Genomic DNA, 26294 nt, shown 5'->3' with positions numbered 1-26294 from the left:
GATGATGGACCACAGGTTCTCAATGGGGTTCAGATCAGGTGAACAAGGTGGCCATGTCATTAGTTTTTCTTCTTTTATACCCTTTCTTGCCAGCCACGCTGTGGAGTACTTGGACGCGTGTGATGGAGCATTGTCCTGCATGAAAATCATGTTTTTCTTGAAGGATGCAGACTTCTTCCTGTACCACTGCTTGAAGATGGTGTCTTCCAGAAACTGGCAGTAGGACTGGGAGTTGAGCTTGACTCCATCCTCAACCCGAAAAGGCCCCACAAGCTCATCTTTGATGATACCAGCCCAAACCAGTACTCCACCTCCACCTTGCTGGTGTGATACCCACTAATGTGTGATCACATTTATGTGAATTAATTTAAGTAATTTCACTTTCAATGTAAGTGATATTTCCATTTGGAAATGCCCTAAATAACTACAGTAATTGTAACAGGAAACTTGGTAACTACCCTGGGATGTTTGTAGCGGACGCTTCATTTTTATACCAATAGGTGGCAGTGTGAGACCATGGTTTGGCCTGTTGTTAGCAGCCTGAAGCGCATGGTCCGCGCTGTTTTCTCATAATGGCGGAGTATTCAGGAAACGGCAAGCCAAGTCTCTCTGTCTGATCATTTCTTTCCTGTTTACAGGACACATATATAGCTGTCTACAGGTGCTGCCACCCGGTACCTGTAACAGTTTTCTGGGGGCTCGTCCGGGATCAGTCCTGCCTTTGAGGCTGGGAGCTGATCCAGTAATACCGGTACTTTGGGCCAAGAGTGGCAAGAAAACACCAACAACTCCAGTCTGCTGGTTGTTACCGACACCTCCTGCTGCTGCCTGATGGAGAATAGATGCTACTAATTGTGCAGGAAATGCATTGGCCATGTGTCACAACTAGCACAATGGACAAGAAGTAAGGAAAAAGACAAATAAGGACTGCTTGGTGCTGCTTGGTGCTCGGACCATCGCCCATCAAGGCAAAAACTGTACGAAAGCTGACATTGTGTGACCCACTGCAAGGGATAGGGAAGCAACCATAGCGGAAGGTGAGAGGAGGAGCTTGGTGTGGGCCATCAAGAAAGACCTTCTCGCCCTCTCTGCTGATGAACTGTTCCAGATTGCCAAATCTCTGGGTCCAGTGCCAGGAGTGGATCAGTCTTGCCTTAAGTCAGGGGATGAAGACAGTTGCTTCGAGTACATCAGTGGTTTCATGTGCAGTAAGGCTTTATTAGAGTCAGAAGATCAGGGCATGTCACACTTATTGTCACTGAAAGATGTTGTTGATGCTGTTACCCAGGGTCATGTTTCTGATTTGCAGATACAGGCTGCCACTGGTAATGATTCATGTGATCTATGTCCAAATGCTCAGCCTCATGATGTCAGTGTTGAAGTGAGTCCAACTAATGCAATGTTTTTAGAAGATGGTCATAATAGTGGTACAGAAGTAACTGACAGTGTGACCCAGAATACCAGCTCTACTGCTGTTTCCCAACGTGATATAGAACTGCAAAAAATACTCTTCAGTTACGAAGAGCTCTCTAAGAAAATTAAGCAGTACATGCCCACATCAGGCTCAAAGAGGAAAACAGATTCGGACAGGTTCATGGCAGGTGAGACTGGACACTTAACCCAAATCACCTGACCCGCTGGAATGAGGGTGTCATACCTGCCAGTCCGCAGACGTCCACATTGTGCAGGGGCTTCATCAGCCTTGATGAGGTTTACCAGGAGCTCTGCCTTTTTTGTTGGTATTGACATGGCATTGCAAAGCAGGGTGACGAGAGTTGGCATGAACCGTCCTGGTTGTTCCTGCACAAGTTCCTCCATCACATTGAAACCCAGCAGCGGTCTCTCCAAAACAAAACTGCTTACAAGAAAAGGCACAGTTATTGACAAATTAGGGTCTTCATTCCCTCTCAAATTAACTGTGATTGGCACCCAGCCATCAAATGGGAGAGTGTCACCATTCACAGCACGGACTTTTAACTCTTCTTCAGTATCAATGACTTCATCAAGTGACCTTACAGGTGTATCTGGTAGATATTTATTTATCACTCTCTTTCAATCATGCTCACTTGAGCTCCCGTGTCCAACAAAGCACTAACTGCTAAACCATTTAGATGGCACTGGGTGAGAGCTTTTTTTCCAATTAGTTTGGCTAATTTTTCACTTTTACTGTTGGTTGAACTGCCAAGAAGTATAGCAGATTTATTTTCTTGGTTATTCTGTCTCTGGGTTGGCACTACATTATGTTTGGTGTCAGCGTCACATTTTGCCAAACTTACAGCAACAGTCTCACTAGTACTACATAGGTCAGATTGGGACGGAGCGTGGGACACGGTTTGTCCCGTGACAGGGACCGGCTCCCGTTTCCCTGACGTATTGTTTTCTTCATGCAGCCAACTGCGCGGTGGCCTTCCTGGGGAAAACCTACTCATCCATCCCTAAGCCACTTTTTAAAGAGGTTAAAGAGTACATACAAGAACTTTTGGTAAAAGGCTGGATAGTAAAGTCTCAGTCCCCGTACGCCGCCCCAGTCGTCTGTGTCAGAAAGAAAGATGGCAGTTTACGCTTATGCATAGACTATCGCCTTCTGAACAAAAAGACTGTTCCCGATCGACACCCACTGCCCAGGATACAGGATCTGATTGATACTCTGGGTGGGTACTCGTGGTTTAGCATCTTAGACCAAGGAAAAGCTTACCACCAGGGCTTTGTAGCTGAGGGCTCTCGCCACCTCACTGCCTTCGTAACACCATGGGGTCTTTATGAATGGGTTCGCATCCCATTTGGTCTCACAAATGCCCCAGCTGCTTTTCAGCGGCGCATGGAAGAGATGCTTGGCTCTCTTAGAGATGAATGTTGCGTCCCATACCTCGACGATGTACTTTGCTATGCAAAAACATTTGACGACCATGTTGAGACTAGAGATGGACCGATCCGATATTACGTATCCGTATCGGTCCGATACTGACCTAAATTACTGGATCGGATATCGGAGAAAAATAAAAAATGTAATCCGATCCATTAAATATCACGAAAGCACCTCACAAAACTTGCAACACGCCGTAACTCACCTCAGAACGTTAGCACGTCGGAGCAGTATGTCTCATGTGATAGAGCGGCTGTGGCATGCGGGACCTGTCGGTGGTCTGGATAGCATTTGGAGCTTAGCTAGCAACCTCCGACAAAGTTATCCCCGAGAGAAGTACAGCAAGTGTGTAAGTCCATCTCTGAATGTTTGTAAAGCATTCCCGCGTTAAGCTTAACAAGCGACTGCCTCTTCTTGCTGCTACTTTAATCATGAAACTGCTTAATGATCAGCTGATCGGCTTTTCTGTCGTGAGTCCGTCTCTCTGGTTTGTTTTTGGCCCACTTTGCACCAGAAAGAGGAAACCAGCGGCTGAACAACAGCAGCACGTTTAAGCTTGATAAGCTGTTGTTAGAATGTATTTAACATTACTTTCTACACCAGGATCTTTTTCTACGTAGCTGACGCTGGTAACTGTGCAGGGGCGGATCTAGCAAAGTTTAGCCAGGGGGGCCGATAGGGCATTAACAGGGAAAAGGGGCACAAAGACATACTTTTCTTTCTTATTCTCATTTAAAATGTCTAGCTTTTAATAAATAATTATCTGACACCCAAAGTTTTAATTTGATGTAAAAGGAATAGAAGTCAATTACTGTATATAGTGACTATTAAGTCTAATATATATACCCTAGTAAGCTATAGTACTTTTTCCTTTGGGAAGGTACCATCTGTGCAGTCTGCAATTTTGTTGAAGAAAGATGTTGAATCTATTTAATATTTCTTGAAAAATAATTGATTTCTGTGCATTTTATTTCACACTGCATCAAAGTAAGGTTGATTACGTCGATTAAGCATCATGAGGTGGAGCATGAGGGGTGGTTCCCTATTTTTTATTTATTTATTTTTGTTGTTGCTGGGAGTTGGAACCCTATTAGTTAGGTTGCTTAATATTTCTGCTAAGTACTCTTTAAAATACCAGAATAGGGAGGATGGTGTAGGTTTAAGTTTATTAGATTGATCAGTATTGCTGAACTATGAAATATTTTTTTTTGCATACAGGTATAACAGAATAGCTTTAGTGTAGTTGTTGTTTTAAACTTGAGTATGAACTTATACAAAATGCAGCAAGATATTTAAAAAAAACAGTTTTGTTGATTAAAAAACACTATATCGGATTCATATCGGTATCGGCAGATATCCAAATTTATGATATCGGTATCGGACATAAAAAAGTGGTATCGTGCCATCTCTAGTTGAGACCCTCCGCAAGGTTCTCCAGGCACTCCAAGAACATGGAGTAAAATTGAGGCCGGAGAAATGTGACCTCTTCAAACAAGAAGTCCGATATGTGGGTCGGCTTGTGTCTGCTGAAGGAGTCAAAATAGACCCGGCAGACCTGGAGGCTGTCAAAACCCTGACATCTAAGACACCTCAAACAGTTGGTGATGTGAGGAAGCTGGCAGGCTTTCTAAGCTACTACCGCTCGTATATCCAGGATTTTTCCCGAATAGCTAAACCAATCTATGAACTCCTTCAGACCAAGCCAGGCAAAACTCAGTGTCCGAAATCTGTGAGAAACAGCAAACACCCACAGCTGTCCTCTCGAGAGCACGTTGAGTGGACCCTGAAACACCAGAGAGCGTTAGAACAGTTGGCGACCCTCCTCACCAACCCCCCTGTTCTGACATATCCCGATTTTAGCCTGCCTTTCACATTGCATACAGATGCATCTGACCAGGGCTTAGGAGCTGTCCTGTATCAGCGTCAACATGGGAAATTGAGAGTAATTGGCTATGGATCTAGGACTCTGACACAAGCAGAACGCAACTACCACCTGCATAGTGGAAAATTAGAGTTCCTTGCGTTGAAATGGGCTGTATGTGAAAAATTCCGTGACTACCTGTACTATGCCCCACACTTCACAGTTTATACAGATAACAACCCCCTAACCTATGTAATGAGTACCGCAAAGTTAAACGCAGTGGGACATAGGTGGGTTGGAGAGCTCTCGGATTTCCGGTTCGACATCAGATACAGGCCAGGAAAGTCAAATGTAGACGCAGACACTCTTTCGCGTCTCCCCTTGGATATAGAGAAATATGAAACTGCTTGCACAGAGGGATTTCCAGATGAGGCAGTGCAGGCAGTCTGGGATGGAAGCCAGGTGGCCAGACAGAAAGATGTTGCTTGGGTAGCTGTTACAGGAAAAATGATTGTTTCTTTACCTTCTTTTAAATGTACAAAGCATTGTTTGGATGCCCTTCGTCTATGGTTAGATTAGTTTAGAATTATCCTTTTAGACTTTCTCAGCAAAGACATACTGTTTTGGGACATATTGTTTTAGATTGTTTTATCTCTCACAGCTTTCTCCCAGCTCTCTGCTGACGAGACTAGCGCCACATATGGAGTTGTTTATTTTATCTGTTTTGTATTTTCTTATCCTGTTCTCACTGTCTTTCCTATAAAAAGTGCCAAGCCTCTGTACACGGTGTGAGTTGTTCTGAACAGCTTACCCGTGTGCACGTTAAAGCATAAAAAGTGATCTTGTCTCATTGTGTCTTTATTTCTCCTGGGTCTTTTACAGAGTTTTCCCCCAACAGTAGCCATGCTCAATATCTCTTCTCTGGACCCCCATCAGCAGCCTCATATCAACTCGCTGAGCATCAGCCATGATGATCTGGTTAAAGCTCAAAGAGAGGATCCAGCCATTGGCCAAATCCTCAAGCTGAAACTAGATGGAGCAAAACTGACAGATGAAATACGCAAGATGGTAAGAGGAACTGCCCATAAACTCCTCCATGAGTGGGGTAAGTTACATCTTGAAAATGACCTCTTGTATAGATGTACCAGTGACAGAAGACAATTAGTGCTTCCTGCCAAGTACAGGACTTTAGCATTAAGACATTTACATGACACGATGGGTCATGTTGGGACAGACCGAGTGCTACATCTCGCAAGGGACAGATTCTATTGGCCCTTTATGGCTAAGGACATTGAAGCCTATGTGACCCAGAAGTGTCCCTGTATCATGTCCAAGAAACCAGTAACACACGTCAGGGCTCCCATGGGTAGTATAAGATCGGACTACCCTTTAGAACTGGTGTGTATTGACTTTTTGCATTTGGAAGCCAGCCGTGGAGGGTATGAGTATATTCTCGTGGTAATTGACCATTTCACTAGATTTGCTCAAGCATACCCCACAAGGAACAAGAGTGGGAAAACAGCTGCTGAACGGATTTTCCAGGATTTCATACCCAGATTTGGATACCCATCCAAACTACATCACGACCAGGGTCGTGAATTTGAGAATGAACTGTTCAGGACACTACAGAAATTATCTGGTGTCGGACATTCCAGAACATCACCTTACCATCCTCAAAGTAACCCTTCAGAACGTCTCAACAGGACAATACTCCAAATGTTGAGAACATTAACAGAAAAGGAAAAAGTACAGTGGAAAGACCACCTCCCACATCTTGTACATGCGTACAACTGTACTCGACATGAGTCCACCGGCTACTCACCATTCTATCTCCTCTATGGACGACACCCGCATCTACCAGTCGATCTGCTGTTTGGATTGAAGGGGGAAAATGAAACATACTCACCTACAGGATATGCCAAGAAATGGGCCGAACGAATGTCGGAAGCTTATCGGATTGCTAGTGAAAATAGCAAGAAGTCTAGTGCAAGAGGCAAAATAACATATGATAAAAAGGCAAAAGGAGTCATGCTTCAGCCAGGAGACAGAGTTCTGGTCAGAAACCTCAGTGAGCAGGGAGGACCTGGCAAGTTGAGATCATATTGGGAGAGGACTATTTATATAGTAAAAGAGCAGCTAGCAGATAGCCCAGTTTACGTAGTCCATCCTGAAGCTGGAGACCCAAAAAGAACCCGAACATTGCATCGCAATCTACTGTTACTTGTAAATGACTTACCTGTTCAAGTCACTCCCCCCCTGGCAAAGCCTGCAATTGGAAAGACAACACGCAACAGACGAAGGATGGAAAGATCGGCAGATGCACAAAGACAAACAGACATGTGGGATATCTCTGACAGCGGTTCTGAGAGTGATTGCTCGGGGTACTGGCTAAGAGCACCTGTTGAAAGGACTGTGAGAAAGAACCTGGACCATGAGCAACACCCTGCATCTCAGTCATACCAGACCAAAGAACCTATTAGAGTGACAACAAACACAAAAAATGGACATTCACCTGTGCAGACGATGGAAGACATACTGACTATGCCTGAGCATTCACCATCCGTCAGCATTGAACAATTCGAAGAGGAAACTGGGAGAGAATGCTCACACCTGCCATGTTCTCTGAGAGAGGAGATGGAAGAAATGGAAGTGGGTAGTGACAACCTATCTGAATCCAGAGGGTCTGGTGAGGAGTGTGAAACTCATTTGCAGTCTAACGTACAGGTTCAACCACCGGGACATACTTGTACGGACATTAGAAGAGCTACCCGTCACAGGAAGCCACGACAGTTTCTGACTTATGAATCACTGGGTAAACCCTCAGTGCAGTCACATGCGGCAGTTAATCTAGTTGGGGAACGCACAGCACCACAGTTACCTGCCACAACCATACCATCATACACTGTATTTCCATACCCACCATTGGCAATTGTGCCGCCCGTGTGTATGTCACAGTCACCAATGTACTGCACCCCAATACCATACTCACCATACCAGTATCACGCATCACTGAACCCATCTGCATACACACCACCCCCACTGCTTGTTTCATAACTAGTTCTTGGACTGATTAGAGTTAATAAGAATTTGAGAAGCAAAAGTTAAAAATGTCATGATTTTGTGAATGTTGGGAGCCATTTTGTTTTTGTCAGGGAGTGTGTGATACCCACTAATGTGTGATCACATTTATGTGAATTAATTTAAGTAATTTCACTTTCAATGTAAGTGATATTTCCATTTGGAAATGCCCTAAATAACTACAGTAATTGTAACAGGAAACTTGGTAACTACCCTGGGATGTTTGTAGCGGACACTTCATTTTTATACCAATAGGTGGCAGTGTGAGACCATGGTTTGGCCTGTTGTTAGCAGCCTGAAGCGCATGTTCCGCGCTGTTTTCTCATAATGGCGGAGTATTCAGGAAACGGCAAGCCACGTCTCTCTGTCTGATCATTTCTTTCCTGTTTACAGGACACATATATAGCTGTCTACAGGTGCTGCCACCCGGTACCTGTAACACTGGCGTCTGAGTCGGACTGGAGCTCTCTGCCCTTTACCAATCCAGCCACGGGCCCATCCATCTGGCCCATCAAGACTCACTCTCATTTCATCAGTCCATAAAACCTTAGAAAAATCAGTCTTGAGATATTTCTTGGCCCAGTCTTGACGTTTCAGCTTGTGTGTCTTGTTCAGTGGTGGTCGTCTTTCAGCCTTTCTTACCTTGGCCATGTCTCTGAGTATTGCACACCTTGCGCTTTTGGGCACTCCAGTGATGTTGCAGCTCTGAAATATGGCCAAACTGGTGGCAAGTGGCATCTTGGCAGCTGCACGCTTGACTTTTCTCAGTTCATGGGCAGTTATGTTGCGCCTTGGTTTTTCCACACGCTTCTTGCGACCCTGTTGACTATTTTGAATGAAACGCTTGATTGTTCGATGATCACGCTTCAGAAGCTTTGCAATTTTGAGACTGCTGCATCCCTCTGCAAGATATCTCACTATTTTTGACTTTTCTGAGCCTGTCAAGTCCTTCTTTTGACCCATTTTGCCAAAGGAAAGGACGTTGCCTAATAATTATGCACAGCTGATATAGGGTGTTGATGTCATTAGACCACACCCCTTCTCATTACAGAGATGCACATCACCTAATATGCTTAATTGGTAGTAGGCTTTCGAGCCTATACAGCTTGGAGTAAGACAACATGCATGAAGAGGATGATGTGGACAAAATACTCATTTGCCTAATAATTCTGCACTCCCTGTATTGGCTTTCTTGTTGTCAACTCTTTCCTGAGGTCCTATAGGGCTTTTAACAGGTTTCAGACAAAACACTACATAGAATGCATATTAAATGCATACAAATGCAAGAAAAATGAGCACTATTTATAGAAGGAAATTCATTTGAAACAGCATGTAACAAATTCGTTTATGAGCCCTCAACTACAACAAGATAATGAATGCAAGATTATTATTTCACCTATATATGACAATCACTATTCAAAATAAGAAATTTTACCAGTGTCACCAGACATTGAAGGTGCTGGGTTCAACACTGTTTCTGTGGTTTCTCTGGGTTTATTGCACACCTTTGGGGCTAGGTACACAAAGAAAAGAATATACACACACAGATAGGAACAAATCCAAGGGGTCAAAATGTGGTCATAAATATTTTGTACTTGTAAATCAGTTTTGTATGTGTAAAAAGAATTTGTGTGTGTGTAAAAAAGATTTGTATTTGTGTGGTAGCGTTCTGGTCATAAGACAATGCATATACTTACCTACAACAGCTTGACCCAGTGCTGACAATGAGATATTGATCTTTCCAAGTCGACCATGTCGTAGCTGCCTCTCCAGAAGTTTCTTGTTGGTGACAGTGTTATAATGATGAGTTATATTTCTCATCAAAAACACATGTGTGGATGGACTCATATTACTTAAAAAGTAATTGCTTTTCCTCATGTTTGCAAAGAACTGTTCAACAACTTGACTGTTCAGCCAGCCTTTCAGCTCTGGGACAAGTTGAATTCTGCGGCATTGTCCTCAAAGGAAGAACTCTCCTGAGTCATCTGTGATGGGGTGCCTGATGATAGTGGTACAGTTGATTTGAAGATGTCTCTCTGTGTCTGGAAGAGATGCCATTTAGCTATGTTTTTATGAGGACATGATATTCGAGGCTTTGCACAAGCACAATGCCAGGTGTTCCTCAGAGCATTATAAGTCACAAATATTCTGCCAAGACGGCAGAAACTGTGTATTTCCGGCTCAAATACAGACAAACAGATCTGTGTTGAGGATCCACCAAAATCCACCCTCACACAAAGTGGAGCATATGCCATCTGGGCAGCTTTCTGTCTCTTTATGCATGTAGCAGCTTTGGCCTCTCCAAAAAATTTAAGGTCCACCATTTCCATCACGATGTGCTCTTGAAGAAAAACCTCCTTTACAGTTTCTCGGCAGTAATCTAGTGAGCGAAGGTGCTCACATAAACTGAAGCCTAGTCCGCTCCGCTGGGCCAGCAACTGGTATTGCTGACATTCCTCCAGCTCACATCTGATATTGTGAGACATCCCCCATGTTTTCCTCTGAACGTGAACTGGCACAGAGAACCCATGGCCAGTTCTCTGCACAGCAAATAACCCTGTAGTTTCATCTACACAAACACACTGCTCCGGCTCACTGAGCTGCAGCGGCGCTGGCTCCTCAGCTGGTGGCTCGCTGAGCTGCTCCGGCTCGCTGAGCTGCGCAGCTGGCGGCGCGGGCTTCTCCCGCTCTCCGAGCTCCTGCCCGCTGAGCTCCAGCTCCGGCTCCTGCTCGCTGAGGTGCTCCTGCTCCTCTTGCTGCCTCGCGGGCTCCTCCGGCTCGCCGAGCTCCTGCTCACGCAGGGCAGGTCCAGGTGGCGACATAGCAGCCGGTGAAGAAGATGGCAGAAGGGTGACTGCAGGCGGATGAGGTGACAGTGGCGCTACAGCTACAGATGGTGAAGCAGCAAGTGATGTGGAGAAAAACCCAAGTGAAATAAATAAATAATTAATTAAATGTGTCAATAATTAATTAATTACATGTGTCGTAAATATTTATGTAATTAATTATTTCTGATTTTAATTAATTATTGCCACATTTAATTAATTATTTAATGGTGTATTTAATTAATTCATTATGGCAGTCCTGGCGTTCCATAGGATCTTTGTTCCCTACAAGTGAGGAAACACTACACAATGTGTTACTCTTCTATCACTCCCAGTTTCAACATTTTGCCCATTTTCTTCTGAACAATTTGCCTGTTGTGCTCGAGTCAGGCTATGAGTGCATTATCACCCCAGGCTGTGTTTCAAAATAGCGCTCTTTGAGCAAAGTAAGTTTCTGGGGTGGCTGTAGCTCAGGTGGCAGAGCAGGTCAGCCACTAATCAGAAGGTCGGTGGTTCGATCCCAGGCTGCCTCCTGGCTGCATGCCAAATATACTTGGGCAAGATACTAACCCCATGTTTGCCTACTGGTGGTGGTCAGAGGGCCCGGTGGCGCCTGTGGCCGGCAGCCTCGCCTCTGTCAGTGCCCCCCAGGGCAGCTGTGGCTGCAATGTAGCTTGCCATTGCCAGTGTGTGAATGACTGAATGTAGTGTAAAGTACTTTGGGGTCCTTAAGGACTAGAAAAGCGCTATACAAATGCAGGCCATTTACCATTTAAAGTCGGGCAGGTGGGAGAACAAATCTGCAAACCGCTGCAAAATTGAGGTCACTTTTTCTTTTGTTAGATTAACAAGTTCAATGCGGCTCCCTATGTGGATGAGAGCAAGTGGTTCAGAAAATGTGGTAGATTGTGGTGCTTGGTCTTTCCCCCAGTGGTAGGACATCTATGTACATTCTGATTAAGTTATGAAGTTTATGTGAACTTATTAGCCTTGTGATTTTACAACTGAAATTTGTGTAGATATAGGACCAAATGGCATCAAATGGTTTGACTGTATAGTACAACATACCCCAAAACTTCAACATTTACATACTGAAAATATGTCTTAAGCTTGGACTTTTACTTCTTCAAGAAGCATGTCTCCTTTCTTAATTTGACTGATCTCACATATGGTGGAAATATATAATGTCAAGTCTGAGAGCACTTGTGATTCCAGAAAATAAACGTGACAGTAACTCATTGGACACAGTATTAGATGATCACTTTTTATTAACAACTCTTTTATGTAATAAAAAAGTGGGATCTTCAAAAACAAATACAATGCAAAAGCCCTCAAATAAGGCATTTCTTGGGCTTACTGGGAGCAATGGAATAAATTGCACCTTATTTTCAGAGTCCTTTTTCCCCCTTCACTCTTCATCTTCTCCAGAGGCTCCTGCTGTACTTTTTCTTTTCTCTCTCTTACTTTGGCTTCACTCTTCATCTTCTCCAGAGGTTCCTGCTGCACTTTTTCTTTTCTCTTTCCTACTTTGGCTTCACTCTTCATCTTCTCCAGAGGCTCTGCCTGTATCTTTTCTTCCTTCCTTTGCCTTTTGCCGCTCATCTTCTCCAGAGGCTCTGCCTGTATCTTTTCTTCCTTCCTTTTCCTTTTGCCGCCCATCTTCTCCAGAGGCTCCTGCTGCACTTTTTCTTTTCTCTTTCCTACTTTGGCTTCACTCTTCATCTTCTCCAGAGGCTCTGCCTGTATCTTTTCTTCCTTCCTTTTCCTTTTGCCGCTCATCTTCTCCAGAGGCTCCTGCTGTACTTTTTCTTTTCTCTCTCTTACTTTGGCTTCACTCTTCATCTTCTCCAGAGGCTCTGCCTGTATCTTTTCTTCCTTCCTTTGCCTTTTGCCGCTCATCTTCTCCAGAGGCTCCTGCTGCACTTTTTCTTTTCTCTTTCCTACTTTGGCTTCACTCTTCATCTTCTCCAGAGGCTCTGCCTGTATCTTTTCTTCCTTCCTTTTCCTTTTGCCGCTCATCTTCTCCAGAGGCTCCTGCTGCACTTTTTCTTTTCTCTTTCCTACTTTGGCTTCACTCCTCATCTTCTCCAGAGGCTCCTGCTGCACTTTTTCTTTTCTCTCTCTTACTTTGGCTTCACTCTTCATCTTCTCCAGAGGTTCCTGCTGCACTTTTTCTTTTCTCTCTCTTACTTTGGCTTCACTCTTCATCTTCTTCAGAGGCTCCTGCTGTACTTTTTCTTTTCTCTCTCTTACTTTGGCTTCACTCTTCATCTTCTTAAGAGGCTCCTGCTGTACTTTTTCTTTTCTCTCTCCTACTTTGTCTTCACTCTTCATCTTCTCCAGAGACTCTTCTTGTATCTCTTTCTCCTCCAGTTGTTCTTTATTTTAAGAAAATAATCATTTACTTACTCATTAACTTAACATTGTTCATATTGTGCAATATAATGTTAATATTTACCTGAGGTTATTATTGCTGCAGATGACATTCCACTTTGGTCTTTCTTGTTGTTATCTAAGACCAAATGAGAAATAAATAAATACCACTTCACCTTAAAGTTCTTTGAACTTGTGTATTTTTACTACAGCTGCTGGTTTCCAGTTACCAGATCTGGGTATGGTGTCTTCAAAGAGAGTTGATTGATGAAAAGTGAGCCTCTTCAAGCATCTGGTTTGGTGAATCACCCTTTTTTCTGAACTCTTATTCACAGTCATTGCTTTGTCTTGGCTTACATAGGCCTGCTGCATCTGAAAAATGATGATTGACAAAGAAAAACAAGGTTACTTTAGCTCATCTAGATGTAATGTTCAGATTTGTTATGTAACAACTGGAATTTGGTGCTGTAATCGTAATGAGCTCATCGCCGTTTCTCTGTCCTGTACATATAACACACAGAAATGCAAGAAGACTATGGTGTGAAGACGTGTCTCCCGGGGCTCCGCAAAGCAATGACAAAAATATTGGTTTAAGACGCATCCGCATTTACTATATCAGCCCTGTAGGCTCTAAATAACCGTTCTTGCCGCCGAGCATCCGCTCGTTTATTTATTTTTTTTATTTTTTCACTCTCTGAGGTCGGGAAACCTACTTTTGACAACTTCTGGGAAAGGCCGTAGGAGCTTCTTTCCTGGTTGGCTGTGGTGACCGTAGCAGTTGCGTCCGGGCAATCAAGTTCTCCCACTAAAAGCCTCACCATTTGCTCTTCATTTTTCTTTTTGTACAATGGCAGATAAGAGGGAGCACCGTCGAAAACGGGGTCAAGCCGGCGCGGGTGGTTCTCAGAGCCCGGAGCTGGGCCGCGAATCCCAACGTGACGCGGCTATCACAGAGAGCAGCTACGAGCAGGGTGCGGGCGCACCGCTCGGTGAAGCCACATTTACCAGAGCATTGGAGGCTCTGAAACGGGACATCTGCGACAAGCTTGAATGCAAGATTGACACGGTTACCCATACACTGCGGTCAGAAATATCATCTGTGAAGGCTGAGTTTAAAGCTGCTATAACCACCCTACAGGCCACCGTTAATGCTCAAGGGACTACCATTAAAGATTTGGAGCTTTCAGCTACAACCTGCAGTGACGACCTGACTTCTCTTCAATCTGCTGTAAAGGTCCTAACGGAGGAGGTCAGACAACTCCAAGCTAAATGTGAGGATCTAGAAGGAAGATCAAGGCGTAACAATATTCGCCTTGTTGGCATCCCCGAGGGTTTGGAGTCTTCCAACCCTAGGGAGTTTATTTCCCATCTCCTGCAAGATCTTCTGAAACTGAATGAAGCACCCTTGTTAGATCGGGTTCACAGGTCCCTTGGGTCAAAGCCCAGAGAGGGAACGCCTCCTCGCCCACTTCTCATTAGAGTCCATTACTTCCATGTCAAGGAACAGCTGCTACGTCTTGCAGGGGCAAATTCTCCTCTACTTTACCAGGGCAGAAGGATTTCCATTTTTCCAGACTTTACACCTGCAGTGGCTAAAAAGCGTTCACAGTTTACTGGTGTCAAGCGCCTTCTGCATTCCTGTCCTGGGATCAAGTTCTGCCTGTTCTACCCTGCGGAACTGAGGGTGACACTTCCAGATGGAGTTATACGTAAGTTTACTGATCCTGCGTCTGCCACGGACTTTGCCAATAAGATCCTGGGGGGCCCAGCCTCTCAGGGTACATAAGTGTCTTAGTCCATGGGCTGATATGTCCATCTTGCTTAATTTCTTTGAAATAATTTTTTTTTTTTTTTTTTTTTTTTTAGGATGTGTCTCGTTCTAATATACTCTCATATAATCCTTGATTTGTCTTTGCCTTGTAATGCACGGAGCTTAAACTCAACTGGGACTTCGAATGGTTGGGAGGAAGTGCTCAGGGGTGTGTTTAGCGAGGGGTGCGCGCATCTTGTTAGGGAAGATGCTTCAGCATTTAGGGGGAAGTTTGGGTGTTTTTTGTTTTTATGTTGTACTGTTCTGTACACTGATTTTGTTTTTTGCGTGTTTTTCATTGGTCAGCTGTGGCTTTTCTCAACCTATGTTTTAATATGGCACCGCAATTAAATATTAATAATCAACAAGCAGGTTACTCATTTAAGTTCTGTAGCTGGAATTGTAAAGGCCTGAACCAACCTATTAAAAGGAGCAAGGTCCTTCATCATTTGCAATTTTTGGGCGCCCAGGTTGTGTTCTTACAAGAAACACACCTAAAAATTTCAGATCATTTTAGACTTCGCAAGGGGTGGGTGGGTCAACTCTATCACTCTACATTTAATTCCAAAGTTCGTGGTGCTGCTATTTTAATACACAAATCAGTGCCATTTGTTTCTTCTAAGGTTATAGTGGACCAGAATGGTAGATTCATTATTGTGAGTGGTAGTATTTGGAACACTAAATTTATTTTTGCCAATGTTTATGCTCCCAATTGGGACGATCCAAATTTTCTTAGTATTCTTTTCACTAAAATTTCTGATTTCTCTTCCCACTATTTGGTTCTTGGTGGCGATTTTAATTGCTGGCTCGGGCCGCTGGATCGATCCTCAAATAAGCCTGGTAGGCAATCCAACTCTTCCAAAATTATTAATACGTTCCTTAAAGAATTCTCTGTTATTGATGCCTGGCGTTTCCTCAACCCTACACGTAGAGAATACACCTTTTTCTCCCCTGTTCATCATACATACACTCGTATTGATTACTTCCTACTGGACAGTCGACTTACTTCACAGATTCGCTCTTGCTCTCATAGTGCTATTGTCATTTCAGATCATGCTCCGTTGACTCTAGATTTGGCAGTGGGCCAATGTTCTCCGCCAGCTCCATGGCGTTTGAATACACGCTCGCTGTCAGACGATAAGTTCACCACATTTCTGAATTCCAAGATAGACTTATTTATAGAGACAAATACTACACCCGGAATATCACCCTCTATTTTGTGGGAAACATTTAAGGCTTTTATCAGGGGACATATTATATCTTATGCTGGTTTTGAGGCAAACCAAAGGAAAGCAAAATTGTCCGAGCTCATAATACGCATATCGCAATTAGACGAGTTGTATGCCGTTTGCCCGGCACCAGAGGTCTATAATGATAGGCTGTCTTTGCAGACTGAGTTTGATCACCTGTCCTCTGCTCGGGCTGAAGAGATGTTGCTGAAATGTCAGTACTCCCAGTATGAATATGGGGATAAGGCCAGTAAACTGCTCTCTCATCAGCTCCGTAGTGCAGCAGCTGCACACTCCATTCCTCGGATTCAGACATTAAGTGGTGTCTCTATGGATCCTAGAATAATTAATGACCAATTTCGAGACTTTTATTCATCTCTCTATGCGTCTGAGTGTGCATTTAGTACGGAGGCTTTGGACTCATTTTTCAATCATCTTAAGCTCCCATCAATCGATCAGACACACAGCCTCCAGCTGGAGGGACCAGTAACTGTAGAAGAGATCATGCAAGCTATCAGCAAACTGCAGTGTTCTAAGTGTCCCGGACAGGACGGGTTTCCGGTTGAGTTCTATCGTAAATTCATGCCTAAACTGGCTCCGCTCATGATAAATATGTATAAGCACTCACTGGAAGTTGGATCCCTCCCACCCTCTCTACTGCAGGCATCTATATCCCTGATCCTAAAAAAGGATAAGGATCCACTACAATGTGGCTCATACCGTCCCATTTCTTTGTTAAATGTGGATTATAAAATCCTTGCTAAACTTCTAGCGAGGCGTGTAGAAGCAGTCTTACCATCTCTAATCAATCTGGACCAAACAGGCTTTATTAAAGGGAGATACGCCTTCTCTAACCTTAGACGTTTGTTTAATGTCCTTTACAATCCCTCAGACTCCAACAGCCCTGAGTTTGGGATCAGTTTAGATGCTGAGAAGGCTTTTGACAGGGTAGAGTGGGGATACCTCTTTTATGTTTTAGATAAATTTGGCTTTGGTAAAATATTCATCTCCTGGTTGAAACTTCTTTATACTTCCCCGCTTGCCGCTGTCAAAACAAATGGCACATGCTCTGACTTCTTTCCCCTGTTTAGGGGGACTAGGCAGGGCTGTCCTATGTCGCCATTGCTATTTGCAATCGTAATTGAGCCCCTAGCCATATCGCTAAGATCAAACCCAGGTATCACCGGGGTTTTTAGAAATGGTATAGAACAAAGAGTCTCCTTATATGCAGATGACTTGCTTCTTTATATCTCAGAGCCAGCATCCTCATTCCCTTTGGTACTTTCAATACTTGAACAGTTTAGCCTTATTTCTGGCTATAAACTGAATCTTGCTAATAGCGAACTGTTTCCCCTGAATGCTGCTGCACAGAAATATCAGTGCACAGCACTGCCTTTTCGAGTTGTATCAGACAACTTCACATATTTAGGGGTTAAAATTACAAGTCATTTTCATGCTCTTTTCAAGCTTAATTTCGACCCACTTGTGGAGAAAGTTAGGCAGGATTTGGACAGATGGTCTCTACTCCATCTGTCTGTAGCAGGGCGCATAAATACAATTAAAATGAATATCCTCCCCAGATTTTCTTTTCTTTTTCAGTGTGTCCCTGTATTTATTCCAATTTCCTTTTTTGTTAAATTAGACAAGATTCTATCTGGGTTCATCTGGAACAAAAAAAACCCCAGAATACGCAAGACATATCTTCAAAGACCGAAAAAGATGGGGGGGATGGCTTTACCAAACTTTATGTTCTATTATTGGGCATGTAATATTCGTATTCTCAGGTATTGGCTACAGGGGGAGGACACGAATAATGCCCCGGCCTGGCTCAGTTTGGAGACTTCTTCCTGTGTCTCAGCCTCTTTACCAGCCCTGATTTATGCCCAAAAGCAGCCTCCGAGTGCAGGTTCTTATAATAACTCTATTGTCAAAGTTACCTTGAAAATATGGTATCAATTTCGTCGTTACTTTAAGTTGACCTTTTTTCCCCTTCAATCACCCATTGTGAAAAATCCCTCTTTTCAGCCTTCGTTAGCTGATGGTGCTTTTTATTTGTGGGCCTCTTTGGGTATTAGGTCTTTTTCTGATCTGTACATTCAGAATACATTTGCCTCCTTTGAACAGCTCTCATTGAAATTTGGCCTTCCAAAAAGTCACTTTTTTCGCTATTTACAAATCCGGAGTTTTGTTAAGGAGAAATCCTCTCAGTTTCCATCTAGACCTTCTTATCATGACTTTGATAACCTTCTATCGCCTCCCCCTTCATTACAGGGCCTGATCTCCTGTTTGTATGGGAGAATATGCTCCTTTGGCAATTCTTCAATCTCGGCTATTAAATTGGCATGGGAGCAGGATCTGGGGTGTGTGATTCAGGATGACTCTTGGGATAAAATTCTTTACCGGGTCCATGGCTCCTCATTCTGTGCCAAACACGGGCTGATTCAATGTAAGATTCTGCACCGTATACATTGGACTAAGGCCAGACTAGCTCAAATATACCCCAATCTTAGCCCTGATTGCGACCGTTGTCATCAAACACCTGCCTCTTTAATGCATATGTTTTGGTCATGTTCATCCCTCAAACAATACTGGATTAATATTTTCTTGATTTTATCTAAGATCACCCAGCTAACCCTCCAACCTGTGCCCTTAACTGCTTTGTTTGGGGTTCTTCCTGATTCAGTTGCCTTGCCGACGCCTCAAGCGGATCTGGTAGCATTTTTCACCTTATTGGCAAGACGCAGAATATTGTTATGTTGGAAGTCCCCTTCCGTCCCATCCTGGGAAATCTGGATCAGAGACGTTTTGCACTTTAGCAAACTCGAAAAGATTAAATTCACCCTACGCGGGTCTACGGCCAAATTTTTTAAGACCTGGCAACCCTTTTTTGACCATGTTCAGACTTTGCGGTCTCGCAATGCTCCCAATTAGCCAGCTCAGACTCTATCATATTTTATTTTTTTCTTATCTTATGTTTAAGTAAGAGGCCTAAGTTTAAGTATATGGATTCTATTGTGCCTGCGCCCTAGTATTTATTTAACTACTTTATACATATTTTGTTTTCTCTAACAGAATTGACTTATCCCTATCACTAAGCTGACCACTTATCATCTGTGTTTTTTTTTTTTTTTTTTTTTTTTTTTTTTTTGTGTGTTTTGGTTTTTATGTGTCTGTGTGGGGGTGTGGGTTCTGGATACTCTCCACATCTCCTTTGTACACTCAGGAACTGTTGTCTTGTACCCTTGGGTTTGTTACTAGTATTATTAGATTGGACTTTTTCCTTTTTCTGTTTGTACACCCACTGGTACTGCTATAATCATGAGGTGGGAATGTATGTTTTATATTGCTTTATGTTCTTTAAAAAGAAAACGGCATATTGTTCAATTTATCTTTTGTAAAAGTCGATGCAAAAACTTTAATAAAAAAAAAAAAAAAAGAAATGCAAGAACAAGAAAAAAATTATAAACCAGTTTCATGTTGGTATTGATTGTTTTAGAAACAAATCAAACTGCAAGGAATGAACTTTAGCCCCCTATTTGTGAGTAAAAGCATTTTGTAATAGTGCACCACTATAAGTGCCTGTGCTGATTTGTTAGCAAATAGTTTTTGGACCGTCCAAGTCCTCAGAACTCACTGCTGGTATTATACATACACGAGCACGATCATTAGATTTACTGCAGCTTTCTACTCCTCCTCATGACCTCACTAAAATGGACTGCAGCTAACTCACCTCTTCCTCAAACACATCTTTTCTGAATTGTCTTTGAATTTATCTGGTGGAGGTTTCCCATCATGTTCCATCCTCTTCGAATAAGCTGAGTTCTTCTTCTTCTTCTGGCTCCTCCCTTTAGGGGTCACTACAGTGGATCATCTGCCTCCATCTTATTCTATCCATAGCCGCCTCCTCGTTCATACCAACCCTATCTATATCCTCCATCACTATATCCTTGAACTCCCTCTAAGGGCTTGCTCTTTCCCTCCTGCCTGGCAACTCCATATGGAACAATATATTCACTATGCCTCTTCTACATATGTCCAAATCATGTCAGCTTTGCCTCTCTAACTTTGTCTCCAAACCGCTCAACATGAGCTGTCTCTCTGATGCACTCATTTCTAATCTTCTCCATTCTGGTCACTCCCAAACAAAATCTTAGCATCTTGAGCCCTGCCATCCCCTGCCTGGCCTTTTGCACTGCTTGTTGCTTTGGATGCTTGACTCCAGGTATTTAAACTCATGTACCTTCAATACCTTTACTCCTTGCATATTTCATATGAGCTGACCATCTGACGCAGAAGAATACAAAGACATATTTTGTTGAATGCACTGAAACAGAGGACAAATTTTACCTTTTCCATGGCCACTTTGTGAATCATTTGTCCCAAATGTTCTGCTTCATCCTTTGAATCATCTTTAGATTCATCTTGTGTGGGTCTGCTATCATGTGTCCCATCCTCTTCAGATGCTGCCACCATCTGTTTTCAGAGAAGACAACAATATGTTTGGTCATTTTTGATGGATTGATTGTGGAAGCACTGAAACTGAGGATGAATTTCACATCTCTTTGTGGCACAGGACACCCAGTTTTGTTTTTCATGGCTACCTTAGGAATCCTTTTACGTTCTTGTTCTTCCTCCTCTTCTGAATAGCCTTCAGATTCATCCTGTGTGGGTTTCCAGTCATCTGTCCCATCATCTTCAGATGAGCTCACAGACTGTTATTAGAACAGAAAAATATATATTTTACTCATTTTTCATGGATGTGTGGAAACAAAACACTTACATCTTTAACTGCAGGAGAAGAAACTCTGCTGGATTTTTCCTGCCCACCTTAGGAACCCATTCCCTCGCTTCATCCTCCTCCTCCTCTTCTGGATTGTCTTCTTGTGTGAGTTTCCCCACATCTGTCCTATCATTTTTGTAAAAGACCACCATCTGATTTTAGAAAAGTAAAAGTAAAAAGGTAAAAGATTAGTAATCAGTGAAAACACTAAAAACAAGCACAAGAACATACATTACATACTTTTCTCTTGCGCAACTGGTATGTCACTTTTTGTAGATGCTCCACCCCCTTTTTCAAATCCTGTTTAGTTTCTCTTATTGTGGCTCCGGCACTACAGGCAACCTCACCCTGACCTGGGCTCACCATCTGTTTATGGTACAAATTAAATATGTTTTGTTCATGATGGAGTAAATGATTATATATGAAAGAAGTGCAACCAATCAAAACTCTTACCAAGGGAATCAGGGCACACATACCTTGTTACTGCTACACTGGAAGAGCGTTCTGTCTAAAAGCTCCTCTGTTCCTGATGACTGCTGCTCTTCCTTGTCAGATCCTTCACTGTCCTCGTCCTGCACAGATCCTCTGTCCTCTCTCCTTTTCCTTTTATTTGCTGCATATGTTGCAATTGCATTGGTGGTCAGTGCTCGGCTCTGGAGTGTGTCCTCTGCAGGGTCCTCAGCTGTGCAAAGCAATATTACTAAATATGAATAAATGTAAGTGTATAGATAAATATATGACTTCACTTTAGCTTATTTAAATAACCTTGATAAAATCTTTTGGCTGTGATGGCATCATGGCACATAAATGTTGCCACTCTGTCGTAAGATTTACGTCCCAACTGTCGCTTGGCCTGAAAGAATAATGTTTTAAAAAGAAACCACATGAATAAAACCCATGACACTTTAACCTACTTCATTGTGTGTCAAAAAATAAAAATGAAAAGTTTTCTCACATAAGTGCTACAGGAGGAACGTAGCATGTTGAAGGTGGGGGCAATCCCCAGATTCATCATCTCCCAGGCTGCCTTGAAAAATACCGGTAGTCTATGAAGAACACCTCCACTAGAACTGTGGAAAAAAGTCGGTGCCTCCGAACCGCCTTCAACATACTCTCTGATATGATTGTAACGCTGCAACCAGGTATACTCATTCTTGTACAGGGGGACAGCTGCTTGCCCATGGTATCTTTGAGTTTTGTGCTGTTTAACCTAATACATGAAAATACATTTTTATTCAGCTGAATAAAAAAATGTCTATGTATACTTAGATTTATATCGTTTTAGTACATACACGGATGATGCGGGCACCCTGCTTAGCTTTTTCTGCCATTTCAACCTCCTCAGTAGTCATGTTGATGATCACTCCCTTTCGGTGACCAGTTATGGCAATAATATATCCGCCCAACAGTCCAAAAAACAATTTCAATATTGTTCTGCTCTGGGGTTGCTTCTCGAGGTCATCTGTAAAAACACAAAGAGAACACTACATGTATTAATATGCTATGCTAACACATACACTGCATTTACATGTCCAGTCCCTTGTGCAGATTATAGAGGGATTTTACAAGCACCATGTCTCAAGGACCATGCAAGTACCACAAAGTATCAAACAAATTTTCCAGACCAACCATACAAAAAACCCAGTTTCCAATTACAAAACCCTGTAATGTGTCTTAAGATAGAAGATAGAAAGAGATAAAAGTCTCACGCCCCTTGCCGCCTCTACATATAGATAACAAATGCAAATGTGTTTGAGTAGTAGAAATGGCTGTTATAATGGCTGAGTGTGTGTGTGTGTGTGTGTGTGTGTGTGTGTGTGTGTGTGTGTGTGTGTGTGTGTCCAAAATATAACTCTAAATATTGAATGTAAATCTGTTCCAGATACCATAACTTGTAACTTGTTTTACTGAGGGTTAGTTATGCTCAGTTTCTGGCATGTTGAAAATAAATGAAACAAAGGAAAGAAAATGTGTAAGTTAACCAGTGTAATGAATCTGAGAATACAGGGAGTGCAGAATTATTAGGCAAGTTGTATTTTTGAGGACTAATTTTATTATTGAACAACAAACATGTTCTCAATGAACCCAAAAAACTCATTAATATCAAAGCTGAATGTTTTTGGAAGTAGTTTTTAGTTTTAGCTATTTTAGGGGGATATCTGTGTGTGCAGGTGACTATTACTGTGCATAATTATTAGGCAACTTAACAAAAAACAAATATATACCCATTTCAATTATTTATTTTTACCAGTGACACCAATATAACATCTCCACATTCACAAATATACATTTCTGACATTCAAAAACAAAACAAAAACAAATCAGCGACCAACATAGCCACCTTTCTTTGCAAGGACACTCAAAAGCCTGCCATCCATGGATTCTGTCAGTGTTTTGATCTGTTCACCATCAACATTGCGTGCAGCAGCAACCACAGCCTCCCAGACACTGTTCAGAGAGGTGTACTGTTTTCCCTCCTTGTAAATCTCACATTTGATGATGGACCACAGGTTCTCAATGGGGTTCAGATCAGGTGAACAAGGTGGCCATGTCATTAGTTTTTCTTCTTTTATACCCTTTCTTGCCAGCCACGCTGTGGAGTACTTGGACGCGTGTGATGGAGCATTGTCCTGCATGAAAATCATGTTTTTCTTGAAGGATGCAGACTTCTTCCTGTACCACTGCTTGAAGAAGGTGTCTTCCAGAAACTGGCAGTAGGACTGGGAGTTGAGCTTGACTCCATCCTCAACCCGAAAAGGCCCCTCAAGCTCATCTTTGATGATACCAGCCCAAACCAGTACTCCACCTCCACCTTGCTGGCGTCTGAGTCGGACTGGAGCTCTCTGCCCTTTACCAATCTAGCCACGGGCCCATCCATCTGGCCCATCAAGACTCACTTTCATTTCATCAGTCCATAAAACCTTAGAAAAACCAGTCTTGAGATATTTCTTGGCCCAGCCTTGACGTTTCAGCTTGTGTGTCTTGTTCAGTGGTGGTCGTCTTTCAGCCTTTCTTACCTTGGCCATGTCTCTGAGTACTGCACACCTTGCGCTTTTGGGCACTCCAGTGATGTTGCAGCTCTGAAATATGGCCAAACTGGTGGCAAGTGGCATCTTGGCAGCTGCACGCTTGACTTTTCTCAGTTCATGGGCAGTTATTTTGTGCCTTGGTTTTTCCACACGCTTCTTGCAACCCTGTTGACTATTTTGAATGAAACGCTTGATTGTTCGATGATCACGCTTCAGAAGCTTTGCAATTTTGAGACTGCTGCATCCCTCTGCAAGATATCTCACTATTCTTGACTTTTCTGAGCCTGTCAAGTCCTTCTTTTGATCCATTTTGCCAAAGGAAAGGACGTTGCCTAATAATTATGTACACCTGATATAGGGTGTTGATGTCATTAGACCACACCCCTTCTCATTACAGAGATGCACATCACCTAATATGCTTAATTGGTAGTAGGCTTTCGAGCCTATACAGCTTGGAGTAAGACAACATGCATGAAGAGGATGATGTAGACAAAATACTCATTTGCCTAATGATTCTGCACTCCCTGTAGAATAACAGTGATTCTAATAACAGGCCTCACAGAGTGTCTGACCTTGGTGTGTGTGTTTCTGTGTGTTGTGTATAATGTGACACAGTGGAGCTAATAATCTCAAAGAATATCTGACAAACAAAATGTATGTTTTCATTAAATCATAAAATAACTAGAGAAATAAATGGTAATTAACTGAGTTTTAAAGCATTCGAATTGGAAAGGGATTAAGTTACAATGGATGTTCTTGTGAAAATGTCCTAAAGACAAATCTAACTGAAGTAGAATCACATAAACTGAATGAAACATGAAGTGATTGAATATGAATGCTCTATGTTAAGAATAACAATGAAAATGTAATGAAGCATTCACAATTTTAAAAGCTACACATTGATAGATAAGGTGTGGGAAGATATGACGTCCAGTAGGAGAAGGGGGGGGGGGGGGGGGGGGGGGGGGGGGGGGGGGGGGGGGGGGGGGGGGGGGGGGGTGAACAGGTGAGGTGAAGAAGAGATTTTGTGTTTTTCTTTTTTGTCTTCTGCAAGATGAGCAGCCCAAAAGATTGGATCGAAGAGGTTCACAGTTGAAAACCTGTCCAACCTGTGAATTCATTCCTTTTTGTCTGCTCATTGTTGCTGTGTTAGGCGGTTAATTTAGAAGGATTTTGATTTACATCCTTCCTCCAACCTCTCCTCACCAAAGAAAAGAACACACTTAGCATTAGCTTAGAGCATCTTAGTTAGATAAGTAGAGTTTAAGTAATCTGATTATTGTTTTGTGATTATTTTATTTTCCTTATTCTTATTTAATTAAATTTCCTGCAATTAAAGTTTAAATTGTGGACACCTTTTATGAAACAATAAAAGTAAAAGTCTTATTCTTTGTAAGTGCAAATACCTCTTACACTTTATTCTAGCCATAATAATGAAAATTATCTTTACAATCATCCCAGAAATAACAAGATCAAAATGTACAGGGCTCCATCTTAAGGCAGAGCTGCACATATTTCACTGCAATGGTGATGTGTTTTAGCTCTGGCTTCATGTGCATTACATTGACCAAGCTGCACATTATTCTTAAATTTAAACTGGACATTAGACAGAAAAGACATAAGCTCAGTTTCAGTGTGTGGGTCACTGTGATGTAAAGATCTGTAGGGGCTTTGTCTTAACCCAGATCTGAAGTCTGTATAATCACTCTTAAGTAAAATGAACATTCAGTGTCATTGTGATCATTGCAGTGATCCATACCCAGTGCGGCAGCAATCTTCTGGGGAGCCTCATCAATGAACAAAGCATGTTTTTCTGCTTTGACAAGTCTTTCTAAAAAAAAATGTAAGCACAATACCTTAGACACTTTATTATTAACATCATGTCATTAAAGTAGGTAGAGGTATAGATGTGTATTATATACGTACTAGACTTAGATCTCCGCACATTCAGCTGGTGCACGACTACTTCACGGCCAACATCTCTGTTACGTGCCCTCAGTTCGACCAAAAGGGCGTTGAACCTTTTTTTTCCAAGTCTGACTTGTGGTGGTGACATGTTTAATATATATTTCATGAAAGCAATAGCATCCATGAGATAAGCTCTCTGAGTTGTTGGTTTAAACCCTTTTGCTTGCAGGTGTGCTAGAAAACTCCAAAGTCAAAAATACAAATTAGTTCATGTGTTAAACTGTATATGCACACATGTATATAGAAACTAATAATCCTTCAAATTAAACACTTACTCACGGACTTTTCCATGGTTCCTCAGAAACAGAAGGTCAACGTTTGGAATCGCTGGGTCTGCCATGAATTCCAGAAAATGGATGACATGAGTGGCTCGCTGCTTTGCATTGTCACGTATTTTTCTGCTAGGGTTCACACCTTCTGCATGGGCCCTAAATTCTTCCACCAGTCTTACTGATGAGGCAAGAACAGACGTCATATC

The 26294-nt window shown here is 42.5% G+C and overlaps 1 protein-coding gene and 2 long non-coding RNA genes across 3 annotated transcripts in view; all 3 read right to left on the bottom strand.

The window, feature by feature from the left end:
• Positions 1-21960, bottom strand: part of LOC309695570 (uncharacterized protein) — a 212766-nt gene extending 190806 nt beyond the window's left edge. The window contains exons 1-5 of the mRNA XM_082516307.1: positions 21585-21960; positions 21296-21501; positions 21060-21185; positions 20867-20971; positions 20641-20751 (exon numbers count right to left, since the gene is read on the bottom strand). Coding sequence (XP_082372433.1) covers positions 20641-20751; positions 20867-20971; positions 21060-21185; positions 21296-21501; positions 21585-21705 — 669 coding nt within the window. The 5' untranslated portion in view covers positions 21706-21960. The remainder of the gene's footprint in view (positions 1-20640; positions 20752-20866; positions 20972-21059; positions 21186-21295; positions 21502-21584) is intronic.
• LOC309695598 lies at positions 12924-20624 on the bottom strand. Its single transcript, XR_014273185.1, has 4 exons — positions 20387-20624; positions 13231-13372; positions 13086-13139; positions 12924-13005 (listed from the first exon to the last, which is right to left on the bottom strand). It is a non-coding gene; the product is annotated as an uncharacterized lncRNA (long non-coding RNA).
• A 167-nt stretch (positions 21961-22127) lies between the features above and the next one.
• On the bottom strand, positions 22128-26178 carry LOC309695601. Its single transcript, XR_014273188.1, has 4 exons — positions 26092-26178; positions 25775-25998; positions 25608-25679; positions 22128-22281 (listed from the first exon to the last, which is right to left on the bottom strand). It is a non-coding gene; the product is annotated as an uncharacterized lncRNA (long non-coding RNA).
• Positions 26179-26294: the final 116 nt, after the last annotated feature.

Source organism: Aulonocara stuartgranti (assembly GCF_965226115.1).
Source record: "Aulonocara stuartgranti genome assembly, chromosome: 19".
Taxonomy (NCBI): Eukaryota; Metazoa; Chordata; class Actinopteri; order Cichliformes; family Cichlidae; genus Aulonocara; species Aulonocara stuartgranti.
Note: the sequence above shows the minus strand (reverse complement) of the source record. Positions and strands in the feature narration are given on the sequence as shown.